Below are 17352 nucleotides of genomic sequence, written 5' to 3' on the forward strand. Positions count from 1 at the left end.
GTTTTATTCGGTTTGGTTCAGTTCGGTTCGGTTTAGATTTAGTTCGGTTTACATTATTATGGTCTATTTTGGTTCGGTGTAGTTCGGGTTGGTTATAAAATATGAAGGCATTAGTTTTATACTTTTATTAAAAAATAATCATCTCATAAACGATAGAGTGAGAATATAAAAACTTATGCTACATGATATTATATATAATAGTATTATTTGAATCGTATTTATAATTTTTTAAAAAGATATGGAAGTTATGAAAAAATGAAAAACGAAACTTTAACTAAAATTTACAATATGTTAATACATATATATATCATATATATTTTTACTGTATACATATATTGGATTATCGGTTTGGTTCGGTTTGGTTCGGTTTAAACCCAAACCAAACCAAACCGTTCGGATTGAATAAACACATGAACCAATTGGATTACATAAAGAGCACGGTTTGGTTTGATTCAGTTTAACTTCGGTTTGGTTGGTTCGGTTCGGTTTGGGTTTTTTGCCCACCCCTAGTAAAGAACACATGTATACGCTATGGTGTTCAATAAAATTACACTACTATGTCAACATGTGATAGACCATCAACCAATCACTCTGCAATGTAAAACATTAGCATAATCCACACCTTAATTTAAGTTTTGCCGAAAAAAGATCTTTGTTTAAGTTATCTCGACTACGACAATTGACCTGACACGACCTCTTATGCTAATTAAGAAACTTCTCCAGTATTAGCTTAAGTTTGCGATAACTTCGTTTAATTTGTTTATCTTTATTCGACAAAGACAAAAACTTCAGTCAAAGTTGGATATAAACTCCTTTTTCCGCTAGTTTCAAATAATAACCATTCACACTCTTAATTTTCACTTCGAATATATTACCCCCAGTATCTATAATTCTCTACACCAGCACACATATGAACAGAACTCTCTCCTAACCAAAATCCACCACGAACAAGATCACAAGGGCGTTTCAGATCGCGTTGATTGATCTGCACAAAACACACAAACTTCAATCACTTCCATCTATAAATCCATGATCTAATATTGACCACCTTAGATATCCCTCAAAGACGAGATTATATTTAATTACAGTCACCTGAGTCTCTTGCTTCTTGATGAAAGTAGAGACATAAACTTCATCAGTTTTCTCTTGGCAGAGCTCACCAACTTCTGAGATTCTAAGTACTCTGCAACGACTCTATCATACCAGCATACAGGACAGTGAAAGTTCCCGTCTTCATCAAAGTTAACCACACAGTTCGAGCATTCCTTGTGAACTTTTGATTCACACTCGCTTCTGCTACATATCAACAACGTTCCTTCTTTTCCACATTTCCAGCATACATTCTCGTGTCTTGTGCAGGAGCTCGCAGGATGGTTTGTGTTTGTATTCTTCTTAGCCAATGCTGGACCTTTGACCATATCTGACTCATCATCATCATCACCGCTCACACTGATTAACCAGGTTCCATCTTTTGTACATTTTACACTTGCATCCTCTGGCCATCTTCTTGAGCTTGTAGGAAATGTATTACCAGTAGTACGACCGTTGCTAATGGGTTCAACGACTGTCTCTTGTTCATTCTCTGTATCTTCATCGATCATAATTACTTCATTTTTTTCGTTGGTGTGCATTGCCTCATCTTCATCCTCGATGCGAGTTACTTTATCCAAACCAATATGCACTTGTTGCTCCTCTATCGGCTCCTCCTCGCATGTATCCATGTGCACTGGTCCATCACCTCCAAAAACAGGATCCTTAGCTTCTATCTCAGGAGCTGCACTTGTCTCATTCTCCATCAAACTCAAATCCCTTAGCTACACGAACCCAAACAGAAAATAATAGGGTACACTATCTCAATCATTCAAGTAAGCATCCTTCTACAGAAAAAAATAAGAAACAAAAGAAAGGAAAGCTTAAAGGAATCATCTTCACCTTCTCCAGTGCACATTGTGGCAAACACATGTTCTTGTAAGCAATAAATGGAAGAACATTGAACTTTGATAACTCCGGCATGCCAGCTCGCAGTTCCGACACCGGAATCTAACATTTGAAAAAAAAAGGACTACAATCAGAAACCCACACATCCTAGCAAAGTTTATCTACTTCTTCCCCCATACCTCTCTCAGAATCGCCCTGAGAACATCAGAGTTGCTCAAAGACAAATCAAACTCAACTCTTCCCTGAGAAGCAGAAGCAACAACACCAACACCACTTGAATCATTCTTGCTTGGATCGAAAACAAACTCCAACACTCTAAGGGACAGGACTTCATTAATCCTCCTCCCATAGTCATCCGAATATTGATATCCCATGTTCATCAAATCTAAAGCAAAAAAAAAAAGAGATTTCATGTTAAATACTCCTTCTTACTATAAACAATAACCACAAAGCAAGGTTAAGATTCAAGCTACCGAGTATGCAACGTAGATCCTTAACGAACTTGGCTACGTATTCGATACACCATAACCACTCAGCTATCTGTGGAGGTCGAGAATAATATTCATCCATCAGTTCCTCAAGACTCAGCTCAGAAGCTCCACCAGAGCCACCACCACCACCACCACCATGGTCATCCATAGCAACAAGATCAGCACTTTCCCCTACACTCTCAATTCCAAGTTCCAATATCACAATCTGATTCAATTCGTACTAAATTGAAAAAGCATAGATCCTATTAATGCAGTAGATTAGATTCAACATCACTTGTTACGCTATCATCAATGACGAGATCCAGAAACCCTAACAGCGAGATTTGCGCTATGATCTGCAGATTTAGAGCAGAAGAAGCGAAAACTCACAAACGATTTAGCCGCCGATATTTGTTGATTCGCGAATCTCCCGCCCTTTTTTTTTAGGTTTCGAATTGACGAGCTTTTTCTCTTCCGGGCATCGTCAACGTGTTTTCGAATCGATTAGTTGGGAAGACGAAGACACAACTGTGGGCCATAAAGGGCCGTTATTACTATTTCCAAAAGGCCTGGTCGATTAATTGGAGCCCATTCTGTAGGAAAAAGGGAAACTATAAGAGCATCCACAACGGTTGTATCAACGTGCACGATAATATATGTAAGTGTTTAATATTATTTTATTACTTTTATTTCTTTTCAGTTAAAAAAAAAAAGTAAGTGGACCAATCGCGGGTCTTCATGCGGCGGTAGGACCCGCGCACAGTGACAAATTTGGCAAAGGATTGATCCTTATTTACGGTCTGGAAAACACATTTGTGGCACAAAATCCTAAAATTTTTGATCCCACATATTATAAAATTATTATTTTTGTTAAGGATTTTATGGTAAGGACTACCATTGTAGCTGCTCTAATAATCAACAAAAGACGCGTCGCGAAAGCTGCTTCACACACAGACGCAACACGTAATATTAGTTTGATTGAGAGAAGATCAAATCATTTGTTACCTTTTGTTTATTGTCACTATCTGTAACACATTTCCTCGAATTTGTTTTTATCTCATAATTGTCTGCCTCACATCAAAACAAACCACCAAACCCCATAGTCAAATTCCACTATTAGAGTATGTATAGTTGGTTTATGGTTTGGTTACTTAGAACGGTATAAACCGGATAGCTTATGATGTATATAAACATTTATATTTTCTTCATTTACGATTAACAGATACAATTCACTTTATTCAAATCCTCTTGTGTATCATCTTCTTCATGAGAGCTGAGTTTCTGTTCAACTTCAATTCCAAACCATAAACCAACTATACATACTCTAATATCCACTTGTCAAAATAAAATGTTACAGTATCCGTATCCGATGACCGAATGATATTGAGTTGAGGTAAATAATGCAGTGGTCTTTAACCGACATAAAAATAATAATTATGTACCTTATGCGTGTACGGGATTCTGAATAGTCCGTGTGAAAGCACAAGTACGTTAGAAGAATAAAAGGCAACTTCTTATGTTTTTTCTGTAGATGCTTTTATTACGCAAGAAAGGGACCTTGGTCATTGTTATCCACATTCATCAAAGCAGTCAAACAAGTTTTGAAATATGAGTCATACAATTTTTGGACAAGAGTCATGTTCATATTACATTTAAGTGTTGTCGCTTATACTTCCCTCCGAAGTACTAGTATATACTCTATAATTACAGATTGAATGGGTAATGGTTATTGCGTTTAAGTACATTTTATCACTTCAATTCATAACAAAGTTAGAAGAGTCAAATGTTGCATATGGAACTTGAGTAGACGAAAAATGGCAAAATACTATAATATAGATTAGTGAGTTTCTCTGATTAGTAGTGATTGTGAAGCTCATGTACAAATTGTTTATTAATGTATAAATATAATTGAAGCTAAACCGATATCAGTTTGGCATGTGACAGGATTTGAATCTTCCTTGTTTTCGAGACGCGGGTTCTAGGGTCAGCTTTTTGTTTTGTTTCTTTAGTAGAATACAATAACAACAAAACAATTTAACCCGGAACTCTTGATATCTAAACCGGATTGCAGTCATTAAAACCGCATCAGCTTATATTGACAAGTTACATCATCAACCATAATAACTGCGTCGACTAAATATACACTTTCTATGTTTGATTCTCACGATTCAGCAAATCATCCATGACTAACAAAATTAAAAGCGAATTTGCAAAATTTAATAACTTTACTAATCAGGGTTATCAGATAACATCATTCGAATTAAAAGCGAATTTGCAAAATCAAAATAACTTTACTATGAAAGAAGAGTATATATCTTATTCATTCATTGAGAATACACAAGGATATTTATACAGACTCAAGTCTTGTAGCTCAAGTAACTTATTAACAGAAACTTCCTAAAACATATGACTCGATATATACAATGATAAATGTAACATATCTTGTGTATCTTCTGATACAGCCCCTCAAGATGGAGCCAGGGATCTGACGCCAATCTTGTTTCTTAGTTCCATGAACCGAGCCCGAGTGAGAGGCTTTGTAAGCGCGTCCGCAAGTTGATCACGGGTATTGACATGTGCAACTCTTAAAGCCCCTCTTTGAACTTGATTGCGGACGAAGTGATAGTCGATAGCGATGTGCTTCATACGTGAGTGGAACACTGGATTTGCGCAGAGGAAAGTTGCGCCAATATTGTCACAGTAAACCACCGGCTGAGCTTGTAGAGAGATACCAAGTTCAGAGAGAACGTTGCAGATCCAGTTGAGTTCGGAGGCAGTGTTAGCTACGGACCTGTACTCCGCTTCCGTAGACGAGCGTGCTACTCCATTTTGCTTCTTGGAGGTCCAAGAGATAGGATGCCTGCCAAGATAAACAATGTAAGAGTTTGTGGAAACATAATCATCGGAGTCGCCAGCCCAGTCTGCGTCCGAGTAAGCGTGAAGAATGAGTTTGTTGTTTGCAGAGTAGAAGATGCCGTGTGTTGGTGTGCCAGCGAGATAGCGGAGGATCCGCTTGGCTGCTTGCCAATGATCTTCAGTTGGTGAGTGCATGAACTGAGAGAGTTTATTGACAGCATACGAGATGTCCAGTCGAGTGAAGGAGAGGTACTGAAGACTACCAATGAGGCGCCGATATTTTGTAGGGTCTGAGAGTCTAACACCATCGTTGAGATGAAGTTTAGGAGAGGACGCCATTGGAGTGAGTACCGGCTTTGCATTTGTCATGTCATACTTGTGGAGAAGATCCAGAATATACTTTCTTTGAGAGAGATGAAGTCCATGATGCGTACGATGTGCTTCAATACCCAGAAAATAATTCAGGTCTTCTGCATCTTTAACAGAGAACCGTTGAGCAAGAAGGGATAGAACTCGGGCAATGCCAGGCTTGGTGTTGCCAGTGATTAAAATGTCGTCGACATAGACAAGGAGATATATAACTTGACCTTTTTGCAGATATGTGAACAGCGAGGTGTCCCCAAGAGAGTTTACAAACCCAAGGCTGAGAAGGAAGGTGCTGAGTTCTGTGTACCAGGCTCTCGGTGCCTGTTTGAGGCCATAGATTGCCTTGTGAAGTTTGCATACGTAGTCAGGTTTGTCGGTATCAACGAAACCAGGCGGCTGTTCCATATATACTTCATCAGTGAGAGTGCCCTGAAGAAAAGCATTGTTGACATCAAGTTGTTGAATTGGCCAAGAGTTACTGACTGCCACATCCAGAACAAGGCGAAGTGTGGTGGCTTTAATCACAGGACTGAATGTTTCTGTGTAGTCTCGGCCGTACTCTTGCTTGTAACCTTTCGCAACCAACCGTGACTTGCAGCATTTGTGGGATCCATCCGCATTGAATTTGTTTTTGTGAAGCCATCGGTTACTGATCACATTGTAGTGTGGTTGTCGAGGAACAAGATCATAGGTTCCGTTTCGTGCAAACGCGTCAATCTCTGTTGACATTGAACCTCTCCAACGTTTGTCCTTGAGAGCTTGAGTGAGAGTGCTTGGTTCTGCCGGAACTACTGAGGACAGAGCAGCCGAATAGTTATACTTGGAGTTTGGCTTGCTGATCTGATTCTTGCGCCTGGTGAGCATGGGATGATTGTTAACTGGCGGGGGAGGCGCTGGTTCTGGTGAGCTAGGTGCCGATGATGACGTTGAGGAGGAGTCTTGTTGCTCAGACGATGATGATGAGATAGCAGGGGAAATCGGAGGTGTGGGAGCCGTTTGATTTGATCCTGCTGACATCTCTGCACTCATGTGATCATTGTTAGTATTACTAAGCGAAGGAGTGAGAGAATTAACCTGATCCGGCAGAGAAGGACCTGAGCTCGAGCTTCCCGTTTGCTGTACGAGTGGTGGTGTTGGGTTTGGGTTCGGGACTTGATTTGTGGGTGCAGGTTGTGGTGGAGGTGGGATGACAGTTACTGGTGGTGCGGTGGGTATTGATGATGATGTTGGTGCGGTGGGTGACTTTTGTTTTGAAGAGAATGTCGTGAAGGGGAAGACAAGCTCATCAAATCTCACATGTCGAGATACATATATGCGGCCGGTGTTGGGTTGAAGACACAGATAAGCACTCTGTGTTGGTGAGTAGCCAATGAAAACACAAGGAGTGGACCGGTCTTCAAGTTTGTTGGACGTGTAAGGTCTCAACCAGGGAAAGCAGAGGGAGCCAAAAACTCGTAACTTGTTATAGTTAGGCTGAGAACCGAACAGTTTGTGGAAGGGTGTGTCCATGTTCAGAACCGGAGTGGGTTGGCGGTTGATTAGATAGGCGGCTGTGGAGAATGCGTAAGACCAGTACTCCTTTGGCATGGAAGCATGTGTAAGCATAGCAAGTCCAGTCTCAACTACATGTCTGTGCTTTCTTTCCGAAATTCCGTTGTGCTCAGGAGTGTGCGGTGGAGAGGTGAGATGAGTGATTCCAGCTTCAGCGAGAATATGCCGGAGGGCGAGAAATTCACCACCATTGTCGGAGAAGACGGTACCGATTTTGGTGGAGAAGTGGTTCTCAACGAGAGCTTTGAAGACTTTGAATGTTTCTTTTACTTGGGATTTGAGTTTCAGCGGATATAGCCAAGTGTAACGACTGAAGTGATCTACAAGTACTAGGTAGTACTTGTAATTGTCTATGGAGAGAACCGGAGAACTCCATAAATCAGTGAAGATGTATTCTAGAGGGCGAGAGGAAGAGATGGTTGTTTGGTGAAAAGGTAACTTATGAGTTTTATTGATAGCACAATCTGAGCACAAAGTGTTTTGGGTTACAGATTGAGAGAAAGGTAAAGAAAAATTTGAAATAACAGTCTTGAGAATGGAGGCTGAGGGGTGGCCAAGACGGTAGTGCCAAACCGGTAGGGTTGTTTTGGGTGGTGTAGAAACGAAAAAGGATTGAAGGGTGGAGGGTTTGGCTGGCCACTCATACAGCTCATCCTTGGTCTTGCCTTGGATTAACGGGATTCCCGAGCAAAGATCCTTCACCTGAAAGGAGGCAGGGAAAAATTCAACCGAAACCTTGTTAGCATTACATAAACGATACACAGAGATTAGATTTTTCTTAATGTTTGGAACACATAGAACATCATTTAATCTTAGAGTGCGAGTAGAGGATGGGAGAGAGATGGAACCAGTGTGTGATATAGGCAGACCAGTGCCATCTCCTATCATAACCGAGTCGTCTCCGAGATAAGGCTGATGGAGAGAGAGGTTGTGAAGGTCGCTGGTTAGGTGGTGTGTGGCGCCAGAGTCCATGAGCCATGAGTTTGTGGGATGTTGAGCAGCAACAGCTACATTCGCTCGTGGTTGCCATGGTCGGACCTGAGAGCCGCCTGCATTCACGTACTGCTGAGCCATCTGTGTACAACGACGTGCACTGTGACCAAAGACTCCACAGATTTGACATCGTCCTTGGTAACCTTTTGTTTGACGTGGCTCTTGTTTCTGCGAGGAAGAGCCGTTGGATCTGTAGCCATTGTAGCCATTGTTCCAGTTTGAGTTGTTGTTGCCTCTGTTTTGTTGCACTTGATGTTGTTTGGGACGAGAGGAAGCAACATTAGCGGTCAGTGGAATTGATGTCGGAGTCGGGGCAGAGACAGCAAGGAGTTTAGCTTCCTTGTTGATGAGTTTTTCATGGATCTCAATGATGGAAGGGCTCGTGTCTCGTCCCTCGATCTGTTCAGCTACAGATTTGTACTCCTCAGGCAACCCATCAACGATGTACTCTATTTTGTCCTCATGGTCCAGTGGCTTGCCTAGAAGACCAAGTTGATCAAAAACGGCTAGTCAATCCGCGCATGTACTCGTCGATGGTCTTGTCGCCTTTGGTGTAGTGCTTCAGCTGGAGGCGAAGTTGTTGAATGTGTCCGCGACTTGGCGTTGCATAGGTGGTGCTCAGTGCCTTCCAGACATCTAGGGAGGTTTTGGTATTGGTAACGAGCGCCTGGATGGATGGGGAGAGGGTACCAATGAGACCGCTGTAGACAAGGCGATCTTGACGTCTCCACTTGGTGTATTCAGGATTTGGAGTTGTCTGCTCAGCAACTGTTAATGTGGGAGGTGGTGCTGTCTTGGTGCCATCGATGTATCCAGCTAAGTCATAGCCATCAAGGAGGGCATTGACTTGTAGACTCCACGTCATATAGTTCGTAGAGGTGAGTTTGGTCACGTTGATCATGTTAACATTCAAGAGGTTGAGGGTAGCATCAACTTGATCAACAGGAGGAAGATTCATGGTGTTAGAAGATCGAGATTTGAAAGAGAAGGAAGAAGTGAGGAAAAACGAGGAAGAGAAGAGAAGAAGAAGGGTGGCGGCTGGAAAAAAAAATTTAGGGTTATCGGAATGCTCTTGATACCATGAAAGAAGAGTATATATCTTATTCATTCATTGAGAATACACAAGGATATTTATACAGACTCAAGTCTTGTAGCTCAAGTAACTTATTAACAGAAACTTCCTAAAACATATGACTCGATATATACAATGATAAATGTAACATATCTTGTGTATCTTCTGATATACTAATCATTACGTGTCCCTCCGGAGACTTCGTAAACGCTGATGTTTCTCGTCGTTTTCATACTCTAATCAAAATATCACGTTCTTTTTCTTTTAATGTTAAAGATTATATAAATAAACAATAATTAAGTAGATGATTAGCCAACATTACAAGCTATCAACCATTATCTAGTTCTGTCTTATATATTTGCCTTTTTCCCACAAAAGACTCGAAGCTTAATAACAACCAGAGGAAACAGAAATGAACAGAGGAGGCGGCGGGGATGTGGTCGAAACTGTGGTCAAGAGTCTTGGCAAAGGTTTCGATTTAACGGCGGATTTCCGGTTAAAATATTGCAAAGAAGGAGACGGCGCCTCCGGAGATGACAGATTGGTTGTCCTCGACGAAACTCAAAACAGAGAACTGCATGTTCCTGGCTTTGGAGCTTTTCAGAATGTCTCCTCCGATATCAACTGCGACAAAGGAGAACGCACTCGGTTTCGTTCTGACATTCTTGATTTCAACAAGGTTCATCGATCATTTATTTACTTCATTAATTTAAAACTCTCAAACTCTTATTAGTTTATAGTTATAAATGTTTTATATGTGTGTGTATGTGTGTTGTTTCTGAGTTCAGATGTCGGAGTATTTTAATCAGAGATCGTCGGTGACCGGAAAAATACCGTCGGGAAATTTCAACGCGACGTTCGGGTTTCAAAGTGGGTCATGGGCAACCGACGCCGCTAACGTTAAATCTTTAGGTCTTGACGCTTCTATGGTAACGCTTTTTAATATACACATCCACAATCCCAATCGTTTGCGTCTCACTGATCGCGTTCGAAACGCCGTTCCTTCTTCCTGGAACCCGCAGTTACTTGCCAGGTTTATAATTTTTTTTTATTTTTTTCTAGATATTTAAAACTTTTTTTTTCATTTGATGCTGGCGGCATTACAGTGGAGCACACATATCAAGTTCTGGGTTGAATTCTGATAGAACAGCTGGGACATTTTTGACTAATTCTATGTTATAATTTAATGTGGAATATATCTGTATTTCTTCAATTTTTTTTTTTCAACCTAAGTATCCAAATTCAACGTTTCCAACTAAAGATCATTCAGTTCTTCCGGTTTACAGTTATTCAAAGTTTTATTAGTTTCCTAAACGAGTTTCTTCCTGATTATTTGGTATGAAAATGTAAACTATAACCACCAGCTTGGTTTTAAATAATTTTGTTTTGTCAGTATTATCGACTTATCGTAAGAGTAAAAATATAATTTTAAAATGGAATAGATTTATAGAGAGATATGGGACACACGTAATAACCGGGGTGAGCGTAGGAGGACAAGACGTGGTTGTTGTGAGACAAGACAAGTCCTCTGATCTCGATACCGACCTCCTCCGTCACCATCTCCATGATCTCGGAGACCAATTGTTCACCGGCTCTTGTCTTCTCTCTACTCGCCGACCTAATAAGGTCAGCGCAGTTTAAGTTAATTCTATAGAGTCAATTTCAACGCAAAACAAACGAGAATGTCTCCTCCTAAATAATATTGTTTTTTTTTTTTGCAAACTAAATTCATTATTGGAGTTTGATATTGCAGTTTCCAGAGGCGTTCAATGTCTTTGACGAGAAAGAAACGGTTGCTTTTAATAATTTCTCGATGAATTCCAAAGATGTAAGTTTCATAGAATCTAAACAACATATTGTGTCGCACAAAAAAAACCAACATATTGTATGATGAACATTTTCATCACTAGGAAACCAACTTTACATTTTCAGGGGATAACAGTTATATGCGCCAAAAGAGGAGGCGACGGGAGAGCAAAAAGCCATAGTGAATGGCTAATAACAGTTCCGGAAAAGCCCGACGCCATCAACTTCAACTTTGTTCCGATCACATCACTGCTCAAAGACGTTCCTGGCTCTGGTCTTCTAGCTCATGCCATGTCTCTCTACCTTAGATGTAACTTCAGTTATATACTCTCTAACCCTTGATATGTGACTATTGAAGGGAGTAGTAGTTTTGAAGGGGTTAATTTGGTAATTTTGACAGACAAGCCGCCGTTAATGGACTTACAGTACTTTTTGGACTTCTCTGGGCCTAGAACGTGGGCTCCGATTCATAACGACCTTCCGTTTGGCGCGGCGCCAAATATGGCTTCTGCGTATCCAGCTCTTCATATCAACTTCATGGGTCCCAAACTATACGTTAATACCACTCCCGTACGTAAATATATACACCCCTAGTTTTTTTGTGATAAAGGACATTACACCGCTAGTTCTTGCATTTTTTTTTTAATTTCTTTCACAATGCCCCTTATTTTGTTAACTAATTATAGGTTACTACTGAGAAGAATCCAGTAACAGGAATGCGATTGTTCCTTGAAGGCAAGAAATGCAATAGGTAAAAGGTTCAACCAAAGCAAACTTAAACTTGACATTTGTTTTTAGAAAATTACTGTGATTATTAGCCTAAGAAGGAACTGGTTATAACTTCTTGGTTATCAAGTGTATAACTAGAGCTAAACTTGAAGATAATATGGCTTGAAGCCAAACATAAGTTGGGCAGAGAAGGAACTAATGCAATAATTCTCTAGATAAGAAGATAATATATATGGAAGTCTAGAAACTTTTGGTCATCAAAAAGAAAAAGAAACTAGGTTTGATAATCCGCGTAACGATGCAATTTGTAATAAAAAAATATCTTCATGTACGTAGATATTGATATAATATAGTAATGTATTTTGTTCATCAGGCTGGCTATACACTTGCAACACCTAGAAAATACGAGGACAACGGTTGGTGAAAAGATTACCGACGATCATAGATGGAGAGGCTCCGACGAAATATCTGATAGCAATCGTTACTTCGAACCATTAAACGGTAAGATATTCTCACACGTTTGTACAGCTCCAGTGAAGTACGACCCAAACTGGATCACAACAACAACAACAACAACAAGCAAACACTCAAACAATGTAGCTTACATAGTCACCGGAGCTCAGCTCGAAGTGAAGAAACACGGCTCAAAATCCGTTCTCCATCTCCGTCTCCGTTTCACCGGAGTCTCTGATCACTACGTGGTTCAGAAAGATTGGGTCCATGGACCAGGAACTTCCCAGAGATCTGGAATCTTCTCTTCCATGAGCTTACCGTTGACTAGCGGGAGTGTTCATCATAACATGGTCACTAACAAAGACAAAAACGAGGTCGTTTTGGACTCCGGTGTCTACCCAAGAGGACCTCCTGTGCCGGCAAATAACAAGATCGTCAAATTCGTGGATCTTTCGCAGTTATGTCGAGGACCTCAAAACAGTCCTGGTCATTGGTTAGTCACTGGAGTTAGGCTTTATTTGGATAAAGGGAAACTTTGCTTGCATGTCAAGTTTGCGCTACTACATCACCAACGCCTTCTTGGCGTTTCTTGACAAAAAAAACATATCAGAAAGAATAATTTTGTTTGTTCTCTTTATTGATTTTGGCGTCTGTGTAAATATGGAGGCTGCGCATGTGTGTTTGATGGGCCTGGCCTATTCCAAAAAAAACTGTTCATGCACGTATAATGTTGAGAGGTTATTTGCAGTAGTAAACTTTTTTCTTCTAGTATATGTTATAAAAAATTGGAGTTATTTGCCAAAAAACAAAACAATTTTTTTGAAAGAAGGTAGAGAGAAATAGGAAGAGAAAAGAAGAGAGAGAATGTAATGTTGATCAATCAGTGAATTTTGATATTTTTGGTGTTAGTGGGTGCAATTTCCATAGAAATTCAGAGTCAATATTATTTTTTGTCATCAGCTTATTGATAGATTGCAAGATACGAAACTACTGATTTATTATTACAAACCAAACATTTAGTACAAAGAGCACTCCACACCAAACATTTTGTACATAGAAACTCACAACCAAAGGAAAAAAAAAGTTCATAAAAATCAAGCTAAGAATCAACTCAAACGCATGAGGCCCAACCGCTCAAGAGTCTCCTGCCGCTGACGCCTCCCAACATTCGCCTTCTTAATCCTCACAAGCTTATCATAAACGCACCACGCAAAGCTCAAGAAATGGTCGCGGTTCAAACCTTCATTATAAACTCCCCAGTAACTTGGGTGGTAAGTCACGTGATACCATGCCGAGGCCTTTGCAGATTCATCAACCACCTCTTCATCTTCTTCAGAAGCATTGAACCATGACAAAGCTTCCTTCCTAAGTGACCTAACCGCCCTTCCAATAGATTCCGCGTCCCGTCGCTTGGTGAAAGACTTGGACATCCTCATGATGCCACCACTAAGTATCTCAGCCTCTGTCTTAATCCCATAGTAGTCCATCAAATTGCCTAATTTGTAATCGTAGTTTCCCTTGTGGAAGAAAGCTTCATCAACATACTCCTCAAATCCGTTGACTTCCATGTCTTTATCATAAGACTTGGCGGCAACATCGAGAGTAAACGATTTGATCGAGATCAACGGTGGAGCACGCTCTTTCACCTCTCTGAAAAGCTTACCAATCACGTTTTTCGACTCGTACGTTGGTTTATCTGGCTTCTCCATGAAATCTGGATACTCTTTCACATAGAGATGCTGGGGTATCTCGGCTGCAACACCGGTTTTTGGGAAATCAACAGCGATAGAGAACTTTCGTGCAAGCTCAATGCATGGATCACTGAAAGCTTTGAGTGGTTCCTTATCAGCAAATGCCGTATGAGCATTTGCGATGATTCCAAGACTATCATTCACAATGTAGTTAGTGAAGTACTCTTCAATTTCCTGGGAAAAAGATTTAGCATATTCAAAATTATACTATCCAAATGCCAAAACAACTAACATGATATAATAAATAAACAAGTGATCTATATTTTACCTCAATAGTGACATCATGATCCAAGATTTGAGTTGGTTCAGGAGTGTAGTCCATTGGTTTAGACGTTCCTGTTGGAATGAGTTCAGGATCCCAACATACAAAGTATATATCTCCATCTAAATCACTCCCTGAACACTCATTCGGGTGTGGCCTATGCACAAACATTCAATGAACATTAGAGACTAATAAAGAAAATTTGTTAAAAAAAAAAATAATAATCAGAATCAAGAGTTTACCTCGAGCCCTTCTGAGGGAAAACAACACAGTCCACCATGTGACTCAAAGATAGGACGTTGACAGCTTGAAGAACACGCACGTCGCCGGGATGCAGACACGGGTTTTTCGCAACAACAACGAGTCCCGTGACGACGTATATAGTTCCAGGCTTAGTGGGATCCGTATACTGCACCACCACCTGACCGTATTCAAGCGTCCTGGTCTCGTCTAGGCAACCCATCATCGATCTTCCGCGAGGAACGAAAATCCGAGTTTTGGTCCGTAGCTCCAGCAGTTTCGACGCTCTGAAATTCTGAAGCATCATCGAGAGGAAAGGCTCGGCGTCGGGTTTATAACCGCACAAGATCAGCTCCTTGAGAATCTTCGTGTTCTCCCCTGGAGCCATCAAACCGAGAGCCTCGAAAGCCTCCAGAGGATCGGTCAAGATAGCGTCGAGCTGGTCCACGACTTCCCGCTGTTTCTTCTCAAAGACCTTGTCTTCGACTCCGAGAGTAGACAGAAGCGTGATCAGCTGTCTGTTCATATAACAAGGTTGGTACTTGGTCCACGCCAACACATCCAGCTTTGTGTTTTCTGACTCGAATTTGCTCATACTTTTCCTCAGAGACAGTTTCTTCGACGAGTTCGGATCCACAGCCACCACTCCTTTATACCCGCCGTAACGGATTTGATAAGCAGACGGAAAGAACTCTGTCAAGCCGCATTTCTTAGCCACCCGCCTAGCGAACTCAGCTGAGATCTTCCCAATTCCGTCTGAAAACACGTAGTGCGCCTCAAAAGTTCTGATCTCGACATCGGGAATCACTTCAATCTCATCTCTCCTGACAGTGAGCGTCTCCCTCGACGAGCTAAACGACTGGCCAAGCCTCGCAGCGTATTTGGCCACGTTTCGAATATTGTCGAACTCGCCCATCCAAGCTCTGATATCAGCCGCGGTGATATCGTCTACCGGCGCGAACATCCACGCGGAGTTCTCCCTCAGCTGGGAGGAAGAGAACGCGAGAAACTCAAACCTCTTATCGCCGATAACAATCCCATCCCTAAGAACAGAGTTGATCCTCTCGTATAGCTTGGTTCTTTTCACGGTAGAGGAGCGGGGAGAGAGGTCCATGGAGCGAACCTTCTCGAGGTCTTCGTCGACGAACGACACACGGAGGAAGTTGTTGATGTAGTTCGAGTAGTGTCTAAGCACGCGATTCGAAACATTAACCTCTGGGCCAGAGAAGTAGACTCTAGTAGGCGTGACTTGGACGCGGTACATGTACACGAGCCCGTCGTCGAGAGATATCATAGGAGACTGCGGAAGCTTTCCTTTCTTGATCCATTCCGAGTACTCTTCGCGTAGCCAACGAGCGGGAGCGTAGCAGCATTCAGGGAGGTGGAAGAGCTTCTCGAGACAGTGGTCTATGAGAAACCTATGGAATTTCCGCGGATCGAGGAGGTCGTAGAAGGCGTGATCGAGAGCCGGACCGGGGATGCAAGCGTTCTGTACCAATGTATTAACTTTGAACAAGATCTCGAAAGGGAGGTAACACCCCGGAGGAGGGTCGACAACGGGGACGAGCTTGTTCGCGTTTGACGAGTAGCTACGCCCGGATTCGACGGAGAAAGTGCTTGCTTCGTGCTCCGTGTAGTTTGCGAAGTTCTCTCTGAAGTCAGGGACGTTGAGATGAGCGGGAAGCTCTAAACAGAAGGCTGACGATTGGCTGATACACGAGGAAGAAGTGAAGTCTGTAGTTCTTATCCACTGCTCGTCGGACCCGTCGCTGTAGAAATCTAGTGACCCGAACAAGAGGTTGTTAGCAGGTTGTTGATCTTCCTTCTCGAAGATCTTAGGAGCGCCGATCACTTGAATCACAAGAAACTTGGAGCCCCTTCGTCGAGAATGCAGATCGATCTGCCATATGTTCTCGTAAGGAAGCTCGAGGCGGTACTCTTTCTCGTACCAAGACATGGAGAAGTGAAGCTTCCTCATCCCGGTTCCGAACGAGACGGCGACGTTTTGAGCAGTCCAGAAAACAGAAAGCTTCTTGGGAGAGACTTGACATCCGAAGTACATCTTCAGATTCGGGATGTTGTGCAGCGAAGCTCTGGGTTTGGGGACGATGTCTTGTTCGACTTCGAAGGCTTTGAGGTAAGACCTTCCGTAATCGAGACGTTGACTGGCTAGAGTTAGGATGTGTCTAGCGTGTCTCTCGGATGTGAACTGGACGATGGCGTAGACTCTAGGACCGCCTTTTTTGGGTTGTCTGACTTTGATTGCGTAGACAGTGCCTGTGCCGGTGAGCCTTTCGAGAAAGTTTTTGACATCCTCTGCGCTCACACCAACGGGGAAACCAAACACTTGAATCGTTTTCCCCATTCTTAGTAGAGACTTAAACCTAACAACAAGTACACTCGATTTTACTAAACAATCCAAGAACAGAACCTACGCTTCCGACAGTTAAAGAAAACAGAAGACTTACCGATTTACCGGAGGAAAAGGGTGAGGACGGAGATGACTGATCTGCGATCACAGAAGTCCGATATACTCGCCGAGTAAGTAGATGATGAGTGATCGCCTTAGGATTTCTCAAATATTTTAATTCTTTATTTATAAACACTGAATTGACCAAAGACAGTGCTTTGCTTTTTCGTCTTCTCTTGAGTCGTCGTCGTCTTCAAGGGTGGTCCCACTTGTTTGAGCCTCAATACTCTGCTTCAAGTATCCCGAACTGCTTATGTCCGATTGCTGACATCATCGTGGTAGAAACCTAATCGGACGGTGGGGAACTCTCGCTGATGTGTATTAAAGAGTCCTTAAGCATTATTTATAGGATGCAATCTAGAAGATTATTTTAAATATTCAAAAAAGGAATTTTT

At 41.8% G+C, this 17352-nt stretch overlaps 3 protein-coding genes across 6 annotated transcripts; 1 reads left to right on the forward strand and 2 right to left on the reverse strand.

The window, feature by feature from the left end:
* Positions 1 to 723: 723 nt before the first annotated feature.
* On the reverse strand, positions 724 to 2913 carry LOC130500011 (uncharacterized). Of its 3 annotated transcripts, none has more exons than XM_056994831.1 (6): positions 2799 to 2913; positions 2412 to 2605; positions 2118 to 2323; positions 1933 to 2040; positions 1093 to 1814; positions 724 to 985 (listed from the first exon to the last, which is right to left on the reverse strand). In XM_056994831.1, the coding sequence occupies exons 2-6, from the start codon at positions 2575 to 2577 to the stop codon at positions 967 to 969; spliced, it is 1221 nt and encodes a 406-aa protein (XP_056850811.1). In that variant the 5' UTR covers positions 2578 to 2605; positions 2799 to 2913; the 3' UTR covers positions 724 to 966. The 3 variants fall into 3 exon arrangements, with proteins under 3 accessions (XP_056850811.1, XP_056851047.1, XP_056851265.1); XM_056995067.1 differs by having other exon boundaries at positions 2412 to 2600; positions 2799 to 2908; XM_056995285.1 differs by lacking the exon at positions 724 to 985 and having other exon boundaries at positions 1089 to 1814.
* A 6670-nt stretch (positions 2914 to 9583) lies between these two features.
* On the forward strand, positions 9584 to 13005 carry LOC130510970 (MACPF domain-containing protein At1g14780). Of its 2 annotated transcripts, none has more exons than XM_057007724.1 (8): positions 9584 to 9925; positions 10035 to 10279; positions 10689 to 10872; positions 11000 to 11074; positions 11179 to 11371; positions 11453 to 11622; positions 11739 to 11803; positions 12155 to 13005. In XM_057007724.1, the coding sequence occupies exons 1-8, from the start codon at positions 9659 to 9661 to the stop codon at positions 12825 to 12827; spliced, it is 1872 nt and encodes a 623-aa protein (XP_056863704.1). In that variant the 5' UTR covers positions 9584 to 9658; the 3' UTR covers positions 12828 to 13005. The 2 variants fall into 2 exon arrangements, with proteins under 2 accessions (XP_056863704.1, XP_056863707.1); XM_057007727.1 differs by having other exon boundaries at positions 9586 to 9925; positions 11179 to 11362.
* A 209-nt stretch (positions 13006 to 13214) lies between these two features.
* Positions 13215 to 17251, reverse strand: LOC108863590 (RNA-dependent RNA polymerase 1). Its single transcript, XM_018638068.2, has 4 exons — positions 16956 to 17251; positions 14490 to 16871; positions 14254 to 14404; positions 13215 to 14159 (listed from the first exon to the last, which is right to left on the reverse strand). Exons 2-4 carry the CDS (start codon positions 16850 to 16852, stop codon positions 13341 to 13343), a joined length of 3333 nt encoding a protein of 1110 aa, XP_018493570.1. The 5' UTR covers positions 16853 to 16871; positions 16956 to 17251; the 3' UTR covers positions 13215 to 13340.
* Positions 17252 to 17352: the final 101 nt, after the last annotated feature.

The sequence above is a fragment of the Raphanus sativus genome, chromosome 1, assembly GCF_000801105.2.
Source record: "Raphanus sativus cultivar WK10039 chromosome 1, ASM80110v3, whole genome shotgun sequence".
NCBI classification, from domain to species: Eukaryota; Viridiplantae; Streptophyta; class Magnoliopsida; order Brassicales; family Brassicaceae; genus Raphanus; species Raphanus sativus.

What these genes read in the sequence shown, in the direction of transcription:
- LOC130500011 (XM_056994831.1), bottom strand. Translation starts at nt 2,577, where the DNA reads ATGGATGACCATGGTGGTGGTGGTGGTGGTGGCTCTGGTGGAGCTTCT. An exon ending in GGATCTACGTTGCATACTCG is followed by an intron (nt 2,324 to 2,411) that starts GTAGCTTGAATC and finishes TTTTTGCTTTAG; the next exon opens with ATTTGATGAACATGGGATAT. An exon ending in CACAATGTGCACTGGAGAAG is followed by an intron (nt 1,815 to 1,932) that starts GTGAAGATGATT and finishes GGGTTCGTGTAG; the next exon opens with CTAAGGGATTTGAGTTTGAT.
- LOC130510970 (XM_057007724.1), top strand. Translation starts at nt 9,659, where the DNA reads ATGAACAGAGGAGGCGGCGGGGATGTGGTCGAAACTGTGGTCAAGAGT. An exon ending in ACATTCTTGATTTCAACAAG is followed by an intron (nt 9,926 to 10,034) that starts GTTCATCGATCA and finishes TTCTGAGTTCAG; the next exon opens with ATGTCGGAGTATTTTAATCA. An exon ending in CTACCTTAGATGTAACTTCA is followed by an intron (nt 11,372 to 11,452) that starts GTTATATACTCT and finishes TAATTTTGACAG; the next exon opens with ACAAGCCGCCGTTAATGGAC.
- LOC108863590 (XM_018638068.2), bottom strand. Translation starts at nt 16,852, where the DNA reads ATGGGGAAAACGATTCAAGTGTTTGGTTTCCCCGTTGGTGTGAGCGCA. An exon ending in TTCCCTCAGAAGGGCTCGAG is followed by an intron (nt 14,405 to 14,489) that starts GTAAACTCTTGA and finishes GTTTGTGCATAG; the next exon opens with GCCACACCCGAATGAGTGTT. An exon ending in ATCATGATGTCACTATTGAG is followed by an intron (nt 14,160 to 14,253) that starts GTAAAATATAGA and finishes TCTTTTTCCCAG; the next exon opens with GAAATTGAAGAGTACTTCAC.